The sequence below is a fragment of the Apis laboriosa genome, unplaced genomic scaffold (assembly GCF_014066325.1).
Source record: "Apis laboriosa isolate Shangri-la unplaced genomic scaffold, ASM1406632v1 scaffold11_cov152, whole genome shotgun sequence".
NCBI classification, from domain to species: domain Eukaryota; kingdom Metazoa; phylum Arthropoda; class Insecta; order Hymenoptera; family Apidae; genus Apis; species Apis laboriosa.
In genome coordinates this window covers 905,166-923,804 of record NW_025221020.1, presented here as the reverse complement: position 1 = coordinate 923,804, position 18,639 = coordinate 905,166, and the positions used below count along the sequence as shown (strand labels likewise).

The 18,639-nt window shown below is 32.2% G+C and overlaps 3 protein-coding genes across 4 annotated transcripts; 2 read left to right on the top strand and 1 right to left on the bottom strand.

Moving 5' to 3' along the window:
- Window positions 1–28: 28 nt before the first annotated feature.
- On the bottom strand, window positions 29–1,791 carry LOC122719701 (ran-specific GTPase-activating protein-like). Its single transcript, XM_043945746.1, has 4 exons — window positions 1,577–1,791; window positions 1,142–1,299; window positions 778–1,064; window positions 29–696 (listed from the first exon to the last, which is right to left on the bottom strand). The coding sequence occupies exons 1-4, from the start codon at window positions 1,589–1,591 to the stop codon at window positions 392–394; spliced, it is 765 nt and encodes a 254-aa protein (XP_043801681.1). The 5' UTR covers window positions 1,592–1,791; the 3' UTR covers window positions 29–391.
- A 443-nt stretch (window positions 1,792–2,234) lies between these two features.
- LOC122719691 (serine/threonine-protein phosphatase alpha-2 isoform) lies at window positions 2,235–6,005 on the top strand. Its single transcript, XM_043945735.1, has 5 exons — window positions 2,235–2,447; window positions 3,169–3,300; window positions 3,381–3,611; window positions 3,692–4,020; window positions 4,195–6,005. Exons 1-5 carry the CDS (start codon window positions 2,393–2,395, stop codon window positions 4,435–4,437), a joined length of 990 nt encoding a protein of 329 aa, XP_043801670.1. The 5' UTR covers window positions 2,235–2,392; the 3' UTR covers window positions 4,438–6,005.
- A 679-nt stretch (window positions 6,006–6,684) lies between these two features.
- On the top strand, window positions 6,685–14,948 carry LOC122716880 (T-box transcription factor TBX10). Of its 2 annotated transcripts, none has more exons than XR_006347116.1 (5): window positions 6,685–8,279; window positions 8,358–8,701; window positions 9,109–9,360; window positions 13,093–14,026; window positions 14,329–14,948. XR_006347116.1 is itself a non-coding variant. In XM_043940371.1 (5 exons), the coding sequence occupies exons 2-5, from the start codon at window positions 8,150–8,152 to the stop codon at window positions 13,594–13,596; spliced, it is 1,230 nt and encodes a 409-aa protein (XP_043796306.1). In that variant the 5' UTR covers window positions 6,685–7,476; window positions 7,792–8,149; the 3' UTR covers window positions 13,597–14,946. The 2 variants fall into 2 exon arrangements, 1 of the variants encoding a protein (XP_043796306.1); XM_043940371.1 differs by having other exon boundaries at window positions 6,685–7,476; window positions 7,792–8,279; window positions 13,093–14,946.
- The last annotated feature ends 3,691 nt before the right edge of the window (window positions 14,949–18,639 follow it).

The following is an 18,639-nucleotide window of genomic DNA, read 5'->3' as shown; positions in this document are numbered from 1 at the left end:
AATTTCCATGAAATGCGCATGGATATATAAAAATATATATTATAGAAGATATTTAAAAAAATTTAATAAAATTATAACCAAGTAAATTTTCAAACATATAGAATTAAACAGTTGTTCTACTTTTTAATTTCTTATTCCTGTCAGATTTAATGTGTTAACTTCTTCATCATAGTATAAATGCTAAAATATTCTTCATTAAGAAATCACAGACAACATATAACGATTGTATAAATATTGAAAATTTGTTTAACTCATCTATTAACGTTGTTGTTAAAATATTTCCCTACATTAAATTCACTGATCAAATATTAAACATATGCATAGATGTATGTTTATGTTGGAATGTGCACTTATAAATAACATCTCTAATTCAGAGATGTAAATTTTATTTTTATTTTTTCTCATCCTCAACTTGCAATTGCTCAAGTCCTTTAGACACTTTGTCCATACTTTCTTCATCTTTTACTTGTTTCTCAGAAGCTTCCACTTTTTCATTATCTTTAATTTTTAAATCTCCTTCAGCCAATTTATTTTGTTCTTCATTATCAGTACTTTCACTATAACTTACATCACTAGAAGGTTCACTATCACTCTCAACATGTTTTTCTTCTGTATTATTTTTTCCAGCATATATCTCACATTCAGATCCCACTATCTTCTTTGCTTTTTCAAATGCTTCTTTCCAAACAGTTGCATCTATAATAAAAAATACCAATTAATAATTAATATTTAAAATCATGTTTTCTATTTATATTTATTCATTAATAATATATTTACTTTCTGCATTTGCAAATCTTATAGCAAGTAGCTCTGGCTTAAGTTGTTCATCTGCATAATCAGCAAGTACACTCCATACCCATGCTCTATCACTACCACAATTAGGTTTCAATTCCATCCAAGGAGTTACAAAATGATTAGCACAAATTTTAAGTGTTTTATCTCTACGCATTACAACTCTTACTGTATTTTTTGTTTTATGTCTTAATAATTTTACTTCTCCAGTACCACGTTCTTTCCATTCTGCTGGATTATTAGAAGAATCATAACGATATAATTTTGCTCTCCTATAAATAATATAAATATATAATAAAACATATAATATATACATATGTTAATAATTCATAAAAGGATAAGAATTTACATTTTTATCATTTCAACTTCATCTTCCTCATTGTTGGAAACTTCTATTAATGGCAAAGAAATTATTGGCTCAAAATGTACATCTGCTTCATTGTTATCTTCATCATTATCTTGAGCTTCACAATTAGCACTCTTTACATCAACATGATCTCCATTTATCTATAAATTAATAAAAAATAATTTATAGATTTAAAAATATAAAAATATAAAAAATTATATAATCGAAGATTCTATTATTTCTAATTGATAAAAATGAAATATTTTTCAAGTGAAATGAAGATACATGAACGATATACTATTTTGTTTCTAAATGGACGCGACAATATAACCTATAGCGTCATTTGAAAAATTTTAATTAAATAATTATAGTAAATTTATTTATTAATACACTAATAGCAATGATATGGGATTATAAAAAACAAAATATTATATTTACCACGTTTTCTGGCATTTTTTATCAGTTTTGAAAAAGAAATTATACAATCACTTAATAAATACCGCCAATTCAACCTGTTTAATAGTAAACCGTGATATTGTATAATAGACCTCCATGATAATTCATAGGTATATGTTTAAGACATTTACAATCACTGTTTCCTATTGTATAAAAAGTACATGTCGAAATATTTTTAGATTTTTTTATTTAAATAAAATTACTTATAAATGTATAGTTTACGAATTTATTAAAATAAATATTTCAAAAAATAAGGTAACTTTAAATGATATGGGGAATTTAACAATAAATTTTACCACAAAATTTCCCTATATTTAGTTTCATTTATATTTGTGTTTACTTGAAACCACACATGAAACAATTATTTTAATATATTTAATTATTTCTAATTGTTATATAAATAAATTATTTAATAATTGAAATAAATTTTTTATTTCAATTATAATTGAAAATTATAATTTCATTAATTAATATCAGAAAATATCAGAATTATGAATTTTTCTTTTTTTATAAAATTCACAAATTCAGTATGTGCACATATTTACGAATATGTACGTATTACGTTCGATAAATCGACCGATCGAAATTATATCGAATAAGAAGAGCTCGAACTTGTAGAGGGGGTAAAAGGGAGTGGAGTGCGCGGTTGTCCGGGCGGCCATTGCGGGTACATTGTCCGAAACCGCGAATGCAATTGAGTGCTGTGTGCCACAGTAGTGAAATCCACGAAAATCAAAGGTCATCCCTAAAAGAAGGTACTCCGTGTAAAGCCCGGGACGCGCACAAAACCACGGCCCGATGGCTGAATCTGATAAACTTAATATTGACAACATCATAGCTCGGCTCTTGGAAGGTAAAGCTACTTATTTGCCCTCCTTGAGGGGGGGTGTAATGAGACAAACTGTCGCCCGCGTCACCCTTTGTTATACTTTTTCCATACATATATTTTACAACTCGGATGAATATTTTTTCGAAGATACTATGTTTTTTATTTTTTTTAAACTATTTTTTATCTTCTTCTACTTATCTGTTTTCTTTGATCGATTACGCAATTTTCTTTAAATATAACCGATTTGAAATATTCTAAATGAAGTAACAGTTGCTTGTTTACATAAAATAAGATTAACACTGTGTAATAGAAGTTATTAATTTTCGAACATTTTTGTCAGCATTTTACACGATTACTGCCATGTATCTCGACGTTTTTAATATTGTCTCTCTTTTTTTGTATTGTTTATTGTTTATATATATTTTCAAAATATATTAATAAATGAAATTATCTACTGAAAAATTTGTTTTAAAATTTTCAATATTACCGTTATAAAAAAAAAATTTAATTCCTTATTATAAACAAGTAAACGAATACATACATTAGATATTTAATGTAGTAACTATTATTTATTTCTTTTTTAAAAAATTATATTTTTAATAGTATATTAATTATTATTGCTTAAATTAAGTATTATTTTAAATTTTAATATTTGTTTATATGTTTCAACTGATGGAATTAAAGAATAAATTAATAATAAAATAATTAATAATAAAATCAAAGCAAAGAAACTTTAATCTTTTAGTGCGTGGAGCCAGGCCAGGAAAAAATGTTCAATTGACAGAAGGAGAAATAAAAGGACTCTGCTTGAAGTCACGTGAAATTTTTCTATCGCAACCTATTCTGTTAGAACTTGAAGCACCACTTAAAATATGTGGTAAATTTTAATTTTGTTTTATAATTTAAATATTATGTTTTTGTTTAATTATAATATAAATATTTAAAATTATTTTTAAGGTGATATTCATGGTCAATATTATGATTTATTACGACTATTTGAATATGGTGGATTTCCACCAGAAAGTAACTATCTATTTCTAGGAGATTATGTTGATAGAGGAAAACAGTCTTTAGAGACAATTTGTCTCCTTCTTGCCTATAAAATCAAATATCCTGAAAACTTTTTCTTACTTCGTGGAAATCATGAATGTGCATCCATTAATAGGATATATGGATTTTACGATGAATGTAAGAAAATACATTTAAATGTAATTTATTATTTTGAAATATATAAATATTAATGTTTACATAATCTAATATTTACTTAGGTAAACGACGTTATAACATTAAATTATGGAAAACATTTACGGATTGTTTCAATTGTTTACCCGTCGCAGCAATAGTTGATGAAAAAATATTTTGTTGCCATGGTGGCCTTAGTCCAGATCTACAAAATATGGAACAGATCAGACGTATCATGCGACCAACAGATGTACCTGATCAAGGCTTATTATGTGATTTATTATGGTCTGATCCAGACAAAGATACAATGGGTTGGGGAGAAAATGATCGTGGCGTATCGTTTACATTTGGAGCTGAAGTCGTTGCCAAATTTTTACATAAACATGATTTTGACCTCATATGTCGTGCCCATCAGGTACTTGTAATATATAATATTTTTAATTTTAATATATTATTTATTAAAATCTTATTTTTTAAATCTAATTATTCAATTTCATGAGATATTAGTAATTTATAAATGATATTTATAATTTTGTAATCTACTAATTAAAAAATTGAAAAATTGAAAAATTGAAAAAAAAAATTTTAGGTAGTAGAAGATGGTTATGAATTTTTCGCAAAGAGACAGTTAGTTACCTTGTTTTCGGCACCAAATTATTGTGGCGAGTTCGATAATGCTGGAGCTATGATGTCCGTAGATGAAACTCTAATGTGTAGTTTCCAAATTCTAAAACCAGCCGACAAGAAGAAATTAACGTATGGAGGCTTGAACGCAAATAGACCAGTGACACCTCCGCGAGGTGGTGGAAATAACAAAAGCAAGAAGAAGTGAAATCCTTAGATTTGTTTCTCATCTTTTTTTTTTTTTTTTTGAATGCAATGTTTAGAACTTTAAAATAACTCCCTTAAAACCCATAGTCTTTTAAGACATTAATTTCCTGTAAGAGAAAAGATGTTATTGTTATTATTTCTCCTAGTATCGCTATTACTATTATCAACGCTATTACCATATTATTTTCGAATTTATTCTTGTATTCCGCTCATACATTAACGATCACATTTTAAGTAAAAAAGAAAAAAGAGAAAAAAAATCTGGAGGGGCATAGTTTGCTAAGCAAAAAAAAAAAAAGTTCATTAATAGAACAGTTTAAACCAAAAGAAAAAAGAAGTTATTAAATGAGTGTCTATAAAGAAATTAAAATAAATTCAGTTACTCAAGATTATAGACTAGAAATTCGTCACAGCTATTATGAAATTCTATTAGAAGAATATATTATTCCAAACTGTAAGGAGACTTCCTGGCACGTTCATTCTTGATTCTTTGCTTAATATATTTTCCTCGATGTTTTTGTAGAATAAACAATTTAGAGATCATTTGCGATATCACTGATTAAAGAATATGGCATGGTACAATTGATACAATTTAAGAGGCAATTTTATTATGCCATTCCTTGCTTTGATGGCATGCATACTTACCTTATCAATGAGATTATTAATATATACATAATATCGAATATAGTGGTTTTTGACGAATATTTTAAATGTGATACGTAAATTTGGCTTTATTACATTTATTCTGTAAATTGCACAAAATTTGTAAGTGACATACAGATACGACTTTCGTAAAGAGACCGTTTTTGTAGAATGTGCTTTTGTAATTAAATTTTTATAAACCGCAAAAAAAAAAAAAAAATACAGAATGTTTTAGCTGTTCAGTGGAAATCAATTTCAATGAATATTTTTAAAAAACAAGAAAAGAAAATAAAAGATAAAAGACTTATGAAAGAATATATGTATATAATATTTATATATGCAATATAATTATGTATATATATATATTCTTTACTTATACCCTGTATGCCAGAATAAATTTACGACATATATAAAAGTATTGTATTCGTGAAGTTTCACTGGATTCTTCATGATGTCATCGTGGTTACTAATTTCTGGGAGGAAATTATAGAGCTAATTTAAGAATAGGCTGTAAATGTGTATAATGCAAGTAGCAAAGTTATGCATATGTATGTATACATAAGATTCAAAAAAACAAGGAATATAAGAAGAAACCCCGATTTGTAAGGATTTTATCATAAAACGATCCCCTATAAACATTAACGGTCCCTTTTTTGAGAATAATTTCACTAATTTCATGCACATATATATTTATATTTTGTTATCAATCTTGTTCATTCTCTTGACACGTTTTTTTCTCGTGTATCATGTATGTAGATCATAGAAAACTATTTTTCAGTGATGTCACAGGTACGAATCGTATATAAGAAGAAATCATTATAAGATTACTGTTCTGTAAAAATCAGCGCAACAAACACCTATCATGTCTGCCTCCCTTGTACTTGTACATTAATTTCTATCTTATAAATAAAATTCACGAAAAAAACATTCATTCACCATTTTTTGTTCTCATTCATATTCTAACATATATCTATCGATTGAGCCTTTGATATACATATTCATACTTAAATAGAATCATCCTAATCTTTAATTTTTTTCACCTAACTTTTTGTACATATATTTAATACAATATATATATATATATATTTAAAATCCTATTGGTACTATTAATAATGTTGCGAATAATATCGAATAAAATTCATATTTAATTGTACAATTTTATCCATTTTCAACGAAATACACTATTTAATTATTTTTTCGTATTCTTTCGATATTTTAACAATTTACGATTAGATCGGTTTACGAGTTTAGTATAATGTCAAAATAACAAATACATGTATATATATATATAATCTAGATTCGAACTTCTCGATCGAATATAAGAATAATATTCGAAATTTCGTATATAATTGACATTATTACGTATAAAATATAAACATAAAAAAATCTTTAAAATAGATTCTTAAATGAATATTTATCTTTTAAAATTAATAATAGAATTAAAACGTTATCTTAAAATAAATAACAGAACTATATATACATATATACACACTTATCGATTACAAGAATTAAAAATATAATAATTTCAAAACAGTTTGTACTTAATGACATTCTCTTAGAAACTATGTATTGAAAAAAAAAAAAAGAAAATTTTCAATTATCAAGGAATAAAATTTTTCCGATAAATTCTTAATTCTTAAGTTTTCTCTCAAGATTAACTTTAAAAAAATACAACAAACTTTAACTCAAAGATTACGTAGTAAAATCAATCGAATCAATGAAAACGATGAAAATTATAGAGATCGAATTGTAGATCGATTAAATTAAATTCTGAACGTTTGCTCTGACTGAAAGGGAACACTTAACACTTTTTCTTTTCATTATCGGTGTACGGGATCATCGGGCACGTTATTCCAAATGAACTCTGTGAAGCAACACGTAGCCACAAGGTACGCGAGATCCGTGCCTCGCCCCTGAGGAACGGTGCGCTACGTTCTACCCCCGTGTGTTTCGTCCCCGTCCACGAAGACTCCGCCTTTTGGCACGGGATTCGGAGGAAGAGGATGTACTCGTGTACCATCCCGTGAACGCGAGTCGGTTCTAGCGTGGGTGTCCGCGTGGAGGAGGATCTTCGGGAGACCCCTCCTCCCTCGTAAAAACTTTCCCTTCCTTCCGATCCTTCCTCCTCCTCCTCCTCCTCCTCCTCCTCTAGCGAGGTTCCTCGATCGAGGTTTCACCACTTTGTGGAGTGGAAGACCGGCAGAATGTGGAGGAGGAGATTTCTGTGAAAAAGAGAGAGAGAGGGGGGGGGGGAGAGAGGGAGCGCGTACAGATCGGAGAGTGATGTACCGATGATAAGCCACGAGATGTAGTCGACTCGGGGGAGTTCTTTCTGATTCATCCGATGCCCCGCGTTTCTCGCCGCGGCTTTAAGCCTTGTCAGCGTCCGGATCTCGAGGTGAGGACAAGCCCTGTTGACGAGAGGTGTGAGATCCCGTCGTGAGATGTCGAGCAACCTCTGATATTCGCCCAGGATCTCGAACCTCGCTGATTGCCTTGAAACGCTTAATGAGCGGTCACGAAAGATAAGCATTCTACGAATCTCCGTTCGCCGATTTCCTTTTCTTTCCTTTTTTTTTTTTTTTTTTTTTTTTTGCCACTCCTCGGTGTTTCAAGTACAAAGACAAACGGTTTTGCATCTCTTGCGGTATTTTCGCGCGCCCGATTGTTTTATGCGAGTCGAAGAGTTTAGTTCCGCCCCCCTCCTCCCCAGGAAGGAAAACAGTGCCTTGGTCGAGGAAAAAAATGAAAAAAGATTGTACAAGTGCTTGAAACGTTTTGTTGTGCTTTTGTGAAAGTTTTTTGTTACTCGTCGAGTAGTGATCAAAATTGTGCGCGATCAAGATCAAGAAGAGGAAGTTTCTTTCTTTTTTTTTTTTTTTCTTCTAAATAAAAATCTCCGAAAATATATATAAATTTTTAAATTTTTATTATATTAAAGTAAAAGTTCTCGATTTCGAGTAAATAAATAAGTAAATAAGTTTATTAATAATAATTATTAAAAATTATTAAAATAATTATTAAAATAAACGGACAATCATTTCATTGATGCGACTCGAGAATATAAAAAGATGCAACAGCAATATGATCAACGACACGATATCACCGCTGATTGTTGTTATCAACAATGGATCTCTCATCATCAGAGCCAGCACGGTCAACCCGTGACGAATTTACCGTCTCCGATGCAACAAATGGAAGGTAGTTTCATTATGCGCGTTCCTTTGAAATTTCCCCCTTCCCCTCCCCTTTAATTAATCGTTATCATCGTTTATTTAGCATGTTTACAATCGGCGGGAAGGGTGAAGCGATCCCGCAGCCCGAATCTGTCGAAGGGATCGTTGACTGCCCAACCTACGAATTCCACTCCCGTCTCCTCGTCGGCCGCCGTCGAGTCCCAGCGCAACGATAGCAACAACAACAATCATCATCACGGCGATCATCATCCGACCGAGAACGGCGCGAATTCGTCGGAGGAGATTTGCTCGAAGAGGCCTCTTCACCCCGCCCTTGTAGGCGCCGGGGCCGCCCTCGAAGCGAAACCACTTTGGGAAGAGTTTCATCAATTGGGGACGGAAATGATCGTCACCAAAGCTGGAAGAAGGATGTTTCCTACTTTCCAGGTATTAATCCTTTCCCCGAGCGAAAAATGTGCACGGCACTGCGAGAAAGATCATTGCAGATCGACCTCGGTGTTTATTGAAAAAAAAAAAAAAAAACTTTCCTCGAAACGGGATATTTATAACTTCTAAACACGCTCGCATTTAATTACACTTTGGAACTCAAATAACGTTACGGAATATAATAATAATAATAAATGTCAATAATGGTATTGCGAGGAAACAAACGATAAAAACAAAATACCGATGCTACTACGTCTCGAGAGAAAGATAGTCGATAAAGAATAACTCGAGTCGCTCGTTATACGTATTATGATCGTCAGTGGCATTTTATGAAGAGCGTATTATAAGAATAAAAGTCTGCTTCCATAATATGTATATATAAATGTATAAATATTTAATACTTGCAGTGTCGATTCTTCGGATTGGATCCCGCCACCGATTACCTCCTCGTCATGGATTTCGTACCCTGCGACGACAAGAGGTACAGATACGCTTTTCATAGCAGCGCTTGGGTGGTTGCCGGCCGAGCCGATCCGGTCTCGCCCCCGAGAATTCACGTACACCCCGACAGCCCCGCGAGCGGAGCTCACTGGATGAAGCAACCGGTCTCCTTCGATAAGTTGAAACTCACCAACAATCAGCTCGACGACAACGGGCACGTAAGTTGATGATTTAATAAACACGATTACGATATTTTTTTTTTTTTTAAAACGTCAAATTTCGTCGAGAAATGTTATGGAAATGTTTCTAAAATATTAAAATCGATCTAGAAATCGATTTGAAACAATGGTTTTTAACGCGTTAAAAATGAAGAAACACCTGGGTAATAAAATAGAACGAGGGACAGCGAGAGAAGTTTTCACGGCGGTATCGCGTTCCATGTGTTTGTCGTTTACGGACGAGTTCGCCTTAATTGACCTGAGATACGAGCCTGCCTACCGCGAGCAATTACAACGGTGGAACCTACACGTTGTTAATTTTTATGAGATAATTCGTCTTTTAATGTCTCGTCCTTCCTTCTCTTCCATCCCCCTTAAATAATCGTAAAATGATTCGTTTTTTTGATATATATATATATATATATATATATATATATATATACGCAGTTTTTTTCGAACACGTTCGAATCGAGCGAGGAAAAAAAGTATTCGCGATCGAATGAACGTTGAACGAAGAAAAAAAATTAATGTTGAATGAACGATATACCGATTACAAAGTACGACAATGAGATATGGTTCCATTAGAAGCTATTATAGTCTTACGAGTAATTAGTAGCAATAATTGTTTTAACACGTTCCTCAGATTTATGCCTTGTTGGCAGATGGAACATTATCGCGTGGCCAACGAGTCATTGACTCCGTACTTCCTTCAGAATCCTTCCCGTGATAAATGGATATAATTTCAGGAATAAAATCACGATCAAGGGGAAGTCGATTCGACAAATCGGTTGTTTCATTGATTCCCACGTATCTGCGTGCACTGGTAGACTGTTTAAAGTTGCGATCGCTAATATCAGAAGTCTATCATTAGCTTTAGTCGTATTTCTACACCGAGCACACCTCTCACTTTGTATACTCTTTAGATCTTCTCTTGTCCGCGCCTTATTAATCCTGTTCTCCTGTCGCCACGAAGAACGCCAATGGAAACTATACCGCACCGTAAAGTAACGTAAACATATGTAATATAAACTAAACCTCGTAGAAGCCTGGGAAAAAGACGGCGAAACGATTTCGACGTGTTTACGACTTTCGAAAAGGATTGCCAGCGTGGAAGAATTTTTCACTCCGCGATACCACGGGAAATTTATAAATATGCCATACGGGAAAATGTAAAACTTTGTAAAGTTTTTTTTATCGGTAACCAAATTTATATTATTCATCGAATCGAATCGAATTATTTCCAATAGAAAAATTTGAAACTCGTCATCGTAGTTTCTCGTACGTTTCAAAAGTTACGTTTTTTATCGGTAATTAAATTTATATAATTCTATTCATCGAATCGAGTCGAATTATTTCGAATGGAAAAATTTACTCGTACGTTTCAAAAATTATATTTTTTATATTATTTATCGAATCGAATCGAATTATTTCGAATAGAAAAATTTGAAACTCGTCATCGCAATTTCTCGTACGTTTCAAAAGTTTTTATTGGTAATTAAATTTATATTATTCATCGAATCGAATCGAATTAAAAATTTCGAATTTCGAATTAAAAATTCGAATGAAAAATTTACTCGTACGTTACAAAATAGATAGATATATGCAGAGTATGGAAAAATGAAAAATAAATTTTTCTTATCATTCTTTTTTTTTTTTACACTGTAATGTCGAAGACTCGGGGAAGACTCTTCTTCTTAACTCTCGTTCCTCTTCATTGTGTCCTAATGCACCTGCAGTGCTGCGCCAAAAATAATCGTTCCTATGTATTCGTGCCAAATTCATACGTGTCAGGCAAGTGTTGCAAGTAAAATGATTCGGCGTGCGGTGAATCGGTATTGGCATGCTGATTAATGAATTCATCATCGATCGATTCAGTCAAGTTGTTGATCGGTGAAAGGACGGTGCGCAAAACAGTTCGATTCTCGTTGTTGAACGAGATGTCGCGATTTATCCTCTCGGGATTGATATCAATTTGGTTGCTCTTGATCATGATACATTTATTTCAAAATTTGCACGAGCATGTGGTGACACGATGGATGTGGTGTATCGTGGATTATTCTAAACGCGAATCAATAAATCGATAAATTTTAACGAACAGATTTATTCGAAAATTCGATTTATATTATTTACTTAGAGTTTAATAATTTTTATAGAAAAAAAAAAAAAAAAAAGAATAGAAATTTCACACATAAATTATTCGACAAAAGAAGATAAATACGAGATAAACACGAGATTGTTTTGATCGGATGGATTTTATTTTGAACACCGCGCACTGTCAAAATACGAAAAACTTTGCAGCTCGCGTTCCACACGAAAATTTATTGCTTTCCGCGCGGAAAAAATTTTGACTCGTAGAGGAAAGAGGGATCCCTTTCACGCGCTATGGAACAGTTTGTTCCCTTAATTGCGCTCGAAAACGCGTACCACCGGGTTTTATAAAAAAAAAAAAAAAAAAAAAAAAAAAAAATTGGAATTCAGCGTTGAAACGCTTAACGATTTCACTCTCTTAATTGGCGGTTTCGTATTTTCAAAGCGAATGAACATAACTGTTCGAATGTTATCGCTTTTTAACAAGAAGAAAAAAAAGAGATATATATTTAAGAATAATGAAATTTAAAAATATTTAAGAAATGAAACGTGATCGAATGATATTAATGAATAAAAAGTAGAAAAGAAAGAAAGAAGAGGAAAAAAAAAACAAAAGAAAAAAGGAGGAAAAATCGCAATCGTCCAAAGAGATTTTAGGTTAGGCCACACACACCGTACGCATCGTGAGGATGACTCTTCTTTCTCTCTTTCTACCTCCCCCTCCCCCTCACATCCAGCACTCCTTTTTCCGTGTATTCAAAGAAACACATGCCCTAGCATATGCCGCGGTAAGTGTGTGCAAGAGGAAGGACGAGGGTGTCGGATTGCTGAAGAAAATCGGGGGGGGTTAGTTTTTACACTAATTAGTCACCGAGTCTCTTGTGGCTGTCAAACATTGTGACCGCCCCCCTGCGGTAGTCCTTCCTCTCTCAGAGAAGGAAGATCCTCACGTGTGCCTTTCTTTTTTTTTCCTCTCTTTTTTCGCCCTCCTCCCCCCTCCCCCCTTTCCTCTTCTCTTTTTCTCTTCCTTTTATTATCCCGATTACACATATATCGCTATAATCGCATGCATTATGATTTCTTGCGAAAGAGAAAAATCTTAGGTTAACTAATAACTAATAAATTCGTCTCTCTTCTCTCTCTTCTTTTTCTCTTCTCTTTTTCTCTTTTTATTATTACTTATTATTATTATTTTTTTATTATTATTTCGATTGTACATATATCGCTATAATCGTATGATTTCTTGCGAAAGAGAAAATCTTAGGTTAACTAGTAACTAATAAATTTGTCTCTCTCTTTTCTTCCTTTTTCCTCTTCTCTTTTTCTCTTTTTATTATTATTTATTATTATTATTATTTTATTATTATCCCGATTATACACATATCGCTATAATCGCATGATTTCTTGCGAAAGAGAAAATCTTAGGTTAACAAATCTAGTAACTAATAAATTCGTCTCTCTCCTCTCTTCCCTTTTCCTCTTCTCTTTTTCTCTTTTTATTATTACTTATTATTATTATTTTTTTATTATTATCCCGATTATACACATATCGCTATAATCGCATGATTTCTTGCGAAAGAGAAAAATTTTAGGTTAACTAGTAGCTAATAAATTCGTTTCAATTCGATTCATCAATGTTTACAGATAATCTTGAATTCGATGCATCGATATCAGCCACGATGCCACGTAGTGGTGGCGCCCTCGCCACCGGGCTCTGCCCCGGATCCACGGACCGAGAATTTTAAAACATTCACCTTTCCCGAGACGCGATTCACCGCCGTCACCGCTTATCAGAATCATCGTATCACGCAGCTGAAGATCGCGAGCAATCCGTTCGCGAAAGGTTTTCGGGATTGCGAGTCGGACGAGTGCGAGCCGGTTGCGGTTGTCCCGGGGATGCAGAATCCGGCGAAGAGGGCCGCGACAGGAAGTGGCAGCGTTTTGTCGTCCAACTACGTGAACGCTATACCCACAGTGCAAATTCCAAGCATATCATCGGGCCAAGAGCATCATCAATTTTACGGAGCAACCGCAGCCGGGCCTTGGCCATACGCGGGACACCATGGGCAACCGACTGCGCACATGAATTCCATCCACTATCCTCATCATTCTCATCCTGGACCGTCATTGTATCACGGGCCACGGTAATTCGGATCATCCTCCCTCCCTGAGAATCAGAGAATGACACGGTAAAATTTGTGAATCGTTGTGATCGTAATTCGAATAGTGGATAAAAATAATTATCTATTAAATCGAAGATGAAAAAGAAAGAAGAAGAAGAAGGGGAAAGAAAGAAAGAAAGAAAGAAGCAAAAAGTTATTAAAATTGGAGAAAATTAGTGGAGCGTTCGTTGATTCGTCGATACCAAAGTAACGTGATAATAACGTGTCAGGTGATAGAAGATAAGTTTTTACACTGAAGAATGAATGAATTTATATGAGTTAATTTAACGAGTTACGTTTAAATAAGATATACGAAATAAATAAATAAGAAACATTCGCTCGAATGTTTGTATCAAAGATATAATGTAAACTAGCCTTAAGGATATAGAGTTATTTAAATTATACACGTATGTAACGTAAGTGTCTTATCAGGTTTGTATGGAAATATATGTTTATTATATTTCTCGAGATTCAAGATCCCCGAGTAAATAATTGTTATATATGATGTTGTAAACTCTCTCTATTTATTTAAAGATACTTATATAAAACTCGATGATTCATATTATTTAGAATATTTATAAGATTTATGAAAAATGATTATACAAATGATTTACTGGAGGATCTTGTGAAGATATATATACATATATATATATATATATATACAATAAAGATCGACTGGCGTTCACGATGATAAAATTGCGTGATACAAATCGGTTAGTGTCGTAGGTCCGTAGCGAGTCAGTCGAAAAAGAAAGTGCCTTTTGTAGGAGCAAAGTGCATCTATTTATACAGGGTGTCTGAAATGCCAAACGAGCTTAAAACGCTCTCGAGCCAAGACGGGAAAGTAAACGCACCGTGACAACCCATGAGAGAACTCGGCTATTAAGTGCCTTAATAAATTATTCGACAAGTATCATGTACCATTGTGTTTCGAAACTTTTTTGCCTTGCTTATGTTAAACAACATATTTAAAAAAAGAAAAATAAGAGCTTTATATAAGAAAATGAGAAAAAAAAATATTAATACCAACTATTCAGAACTTTTAATTAGTTCATTTCACAATCTCTTATGAATATCCTCTCTTGTGATTCCCTTCTATATACATAACTCCTTTTTCTTAAATTATCCTTTCTTTTTTTTTTTGAACGTGGTACCTAATTTTTTCACATAATTATTTTACAATCTCTTATGAATATCCTCTCTTGTGATTCCTTTCTATATAATTCCTTTTCTTAAATTTTTCTACATAATTCCTTTTTCTTAAATCCTTTCTTATCCTTTCTTTTTTTTTTTTTGAATTCAAAATTTATCAAAGAAGTTTACCAAATGGCTGCTGGAAATGATTTTGTAAACGTTCATTAAATTGTGGTGCATAATTTTTTCATATAATTATTTCACACTCTTAAAAATATCCTCTGTTGTGATTCCCTTTTATATACATAACTCCTTTTTCTTAAACTGTCCTTTCTTTTTTTTTTTTTTGAACTCAAAATGAACATGATGCATAATTTTTCACATAATTATTTTACAATCTCTTAAAAATATCCTCTTTTGTAATTCCCTTCTATATACATAACTCCTTTTTCTTAAATTATCCTTTCTTTTTTTTTTTTTTTGAATTCAAAATTTGTCAAAGAAGTTTATCAAATGGCTGTTCAAAATGATTTTGGTAAACGTTCATTAAATTGTGGTGCATGATTTTTTCACATAATTATTTCACAATCTCTTAAAAATATTCTCTTTTGTGATTCCCTTCTATATACATAACTCCTTTTTCTTAAATTATCCTTTCTTTTTTTTTTTTTGAACTCAAAATGAACGTGGTACATTATTTTTTCACATAATTATTTTACAATCTCTTATGAATATCCTCTCTTGTGATTTCCTTCTATATACATAACTCCTTTTTCTTAAATTATCCTTTCTTTTTCTTTTTTTTTTGAATTCAAAATTTGTCAAAGAAGTTTTCCAAATGGCTGCTGAAAATGATTTTGTAAACGTTCATTAAATTGTGGTGCATAATTTTTTCACATAATTATTTCACAATCTCTTACAAATATTCTCTTTTGTGATTCCCTTCTATATATATAAACTATCCTTTTTTTTTTCTTGAATTCAAAATTTGTCAAAGAAGTTTACCAAATGGCTGCTCGAAATGATTTTGGTAAACGTTCATTAAATGAACGTGGTGCATAATTTTGACATCAAGATTGCTAGAAATGACAAACTAATGCCAACAAAGCGAGGTAGCAGTTTGTCGGTTCCTAAGCGTAGAAAAACGGATAGACCGACGTGCACCATGATTGATGGCGACGCGAAGAAGCTCGTTGTGTAAACATATTACAGTATAGCATATCCTTAATGACTCTTGGTGAACATCTTCCCTCGTGCATTCACAAAACAAAGTCGTTCGTAATCTGCGCATGTTTTTTGCAAAGAAAAAGATAGAAATAAAAATTTAGAATAGAATAAAAACAAAATATAATTATTTCTCTTTAAATTAATATTCAAAACAATATATATCAATCAATTTCATATTAATATTAAATTATATTCGAATAATAATCAATTTTGAATATTCTTTTCTAATTTATAATAAATAAAATAGATAAAGATAATTATTATACTTTTAACATGTTCTTGTAGGATAGTTGGACAAAGTTTTAAGATTCTTAGCGCGCGTTCGTAAAAGAAATAGAACTTTCTTTTAACTGGGGATACGAGGAGCAAAAGTAAAGAAGAAAAGAAGAAATCTCGGTGTTTCGGAAGAACCGGTGCAAGCATAGACTTTTCGGCTACAGAAAGACCGCGCTTATCGGTGACGCGTGACGGCGCCGGTAATAAAAAGCGGCCGTCGGCCTATCCTTCGCTTATTCTTTCATCTTCCTCGTAGGTACTAGCTCTATAGAAGTTAACCCCTGGCAGGGTTAGGTGACACTGCGCTGCTGGTGGCATTTTTCTCCACTTCTGGAATTAATCTCATCGTTGCAGATTTGTTTTTCAAACTGATATGAAGAAATCGGTCTTCTCCGATAATCGTATTCCAATTGATGATTGATGAATTCAATTACGATTATGACAATGATTCATCGTTTGATAAATTTAATTATCACTTTGCCTAAAAAAAAAAAAATAAAAAATATTTCTTAAATGAATAAAACTTATAAGAAATGGATATTAAAAAAGATACATATATCTAGAAAAAAAATTATAGCTTTCCAATATTCAATATTCATGTTCAATATGTTATCATTCTTAATTATTAAATTAATAAAATACTATTTGAAAGAAAAAAAAAAATAAGTAAGTAAATTGGTGGAGTTTGAACGAAATACATTTTTCACCTTTTTGTTTGATCATCCAAACGTTATGAAATGAATGAAATTCTATTATAAATAGGAGACGAAATGATAGGTAGCATTAGAAATAAGAAGAATAAAATGACAGATAGCGAGATAAGGAAAGCAACTAAATAAATTTGGCTAATTTTCCGGTAGTAGCTTGTTGGTTACGGATCAAAGACCGACAAATGAATCGCTCAGTGGATAGAAGAAAAAAAGGTGAGAAATAGGAAGAAAAAGCAAGGAAGAGCGTGCATCCGTAAACCGAAACATCTTGGGGTGAGGTCTTGCGTTATCCCACGAGCCATGAATCCGTCATCGCTAGCTACCAGAGGGAATACTGCGTATACGTGCAGCGACTGCCAGGAGCTTTTATAGTTTCCATGCAGTTTGATACAACCAAAGGGTTTTTATACCTTCGACAAGAACCGCACTCCACTCTCGAGCATTCATTGGTCGCTCAAAAAAAAAAAAGAAAAATAGATTAAAACTCTGAAAAGTGTGGATGAATGAACAATTCAACGGTACAACTTTTCTTCTACGTACTAATTAAGTTTCATTTAATTATTTTTTATAATAAAAGTGAAAATTAATTTAAATGCGTTAAATGAAAAAAATTTAAATTAATTATAATCGGAAAATTCTTCAAAATCTTATAGCAAATGAAGAAAATTGAAAAAGAAAACTTTTCTGTTTTGTTATTATATATATATATATATATATATATATATATAAGTAAAAAAAAAATTCGTGAAGACAAAAAGAATATTTGTTATTTCGAGAGATAGGGAGAAGCTTCCGTTTCGGTGCAAAGCTCTCAAAAGAAGAGAAGCGTGTAGATCTAGAGTCTCGTACGATGGTGGCATATACGACGAGCAGAAGTTCATATCCTGCGGTACCAGCCACACGAATATGGCTGCAATGACAGATTTACAGATTCCAGCCATCGGGCTGGTCGCTTCTTCGGGATTCTTAAAGCGTACGTTCAGCGAGCGAGATGTGCCTTGGATGGCCCGAGCGTGCGTCAAATCGCACCTCGACTGTTTATGCTTTACGTCTGCAACCTTCGTCTCTGTCTACTTCTTAAATTTCTTCGTCATCACCACTCTTCTTTTGCGCCATAAGTAACTCGACTTTTATTTAAGTATTGAATTTAAATCTGGGAAACATAGATTAATAGTTTATATTTTCTTATTTTAATCAATTAATATTTACATTGTATAATAATAATTACATTAAAATAATGGCTATTGTTTAATTCAAATTATATATCTTATTTTAGAGAAAATAAATTTCGTTAAATTTAAAAAAAAAAAATGGAATTTATTATTACACTGATTTATTATTAAACAGAAATTGAACATTGGATATAATATATTATGTTGAAAAGTAATGGGCATAATTATGCTACAGACTTATTAGCAATAATAAAATCACTATAGATTACCGGTTGTCGACTCATCCTCCTTAATTGCACGACGACAAGTAACTTGGAACAAATATGATTTAAAATTGGGTTTGATCATAAATTTAAGTTTGAGCCAAAATGGCAAACGTTCCTATTTTTTCTATTTTCCTCGCATATATATTACTTCCTGGAATGCATAATGAGAATTAATTTTATTGAAATATGTATGGTAGGAAGAAAACAGGAAGAAAGACGGACATGTCTGTTAGCGCCATGAAAA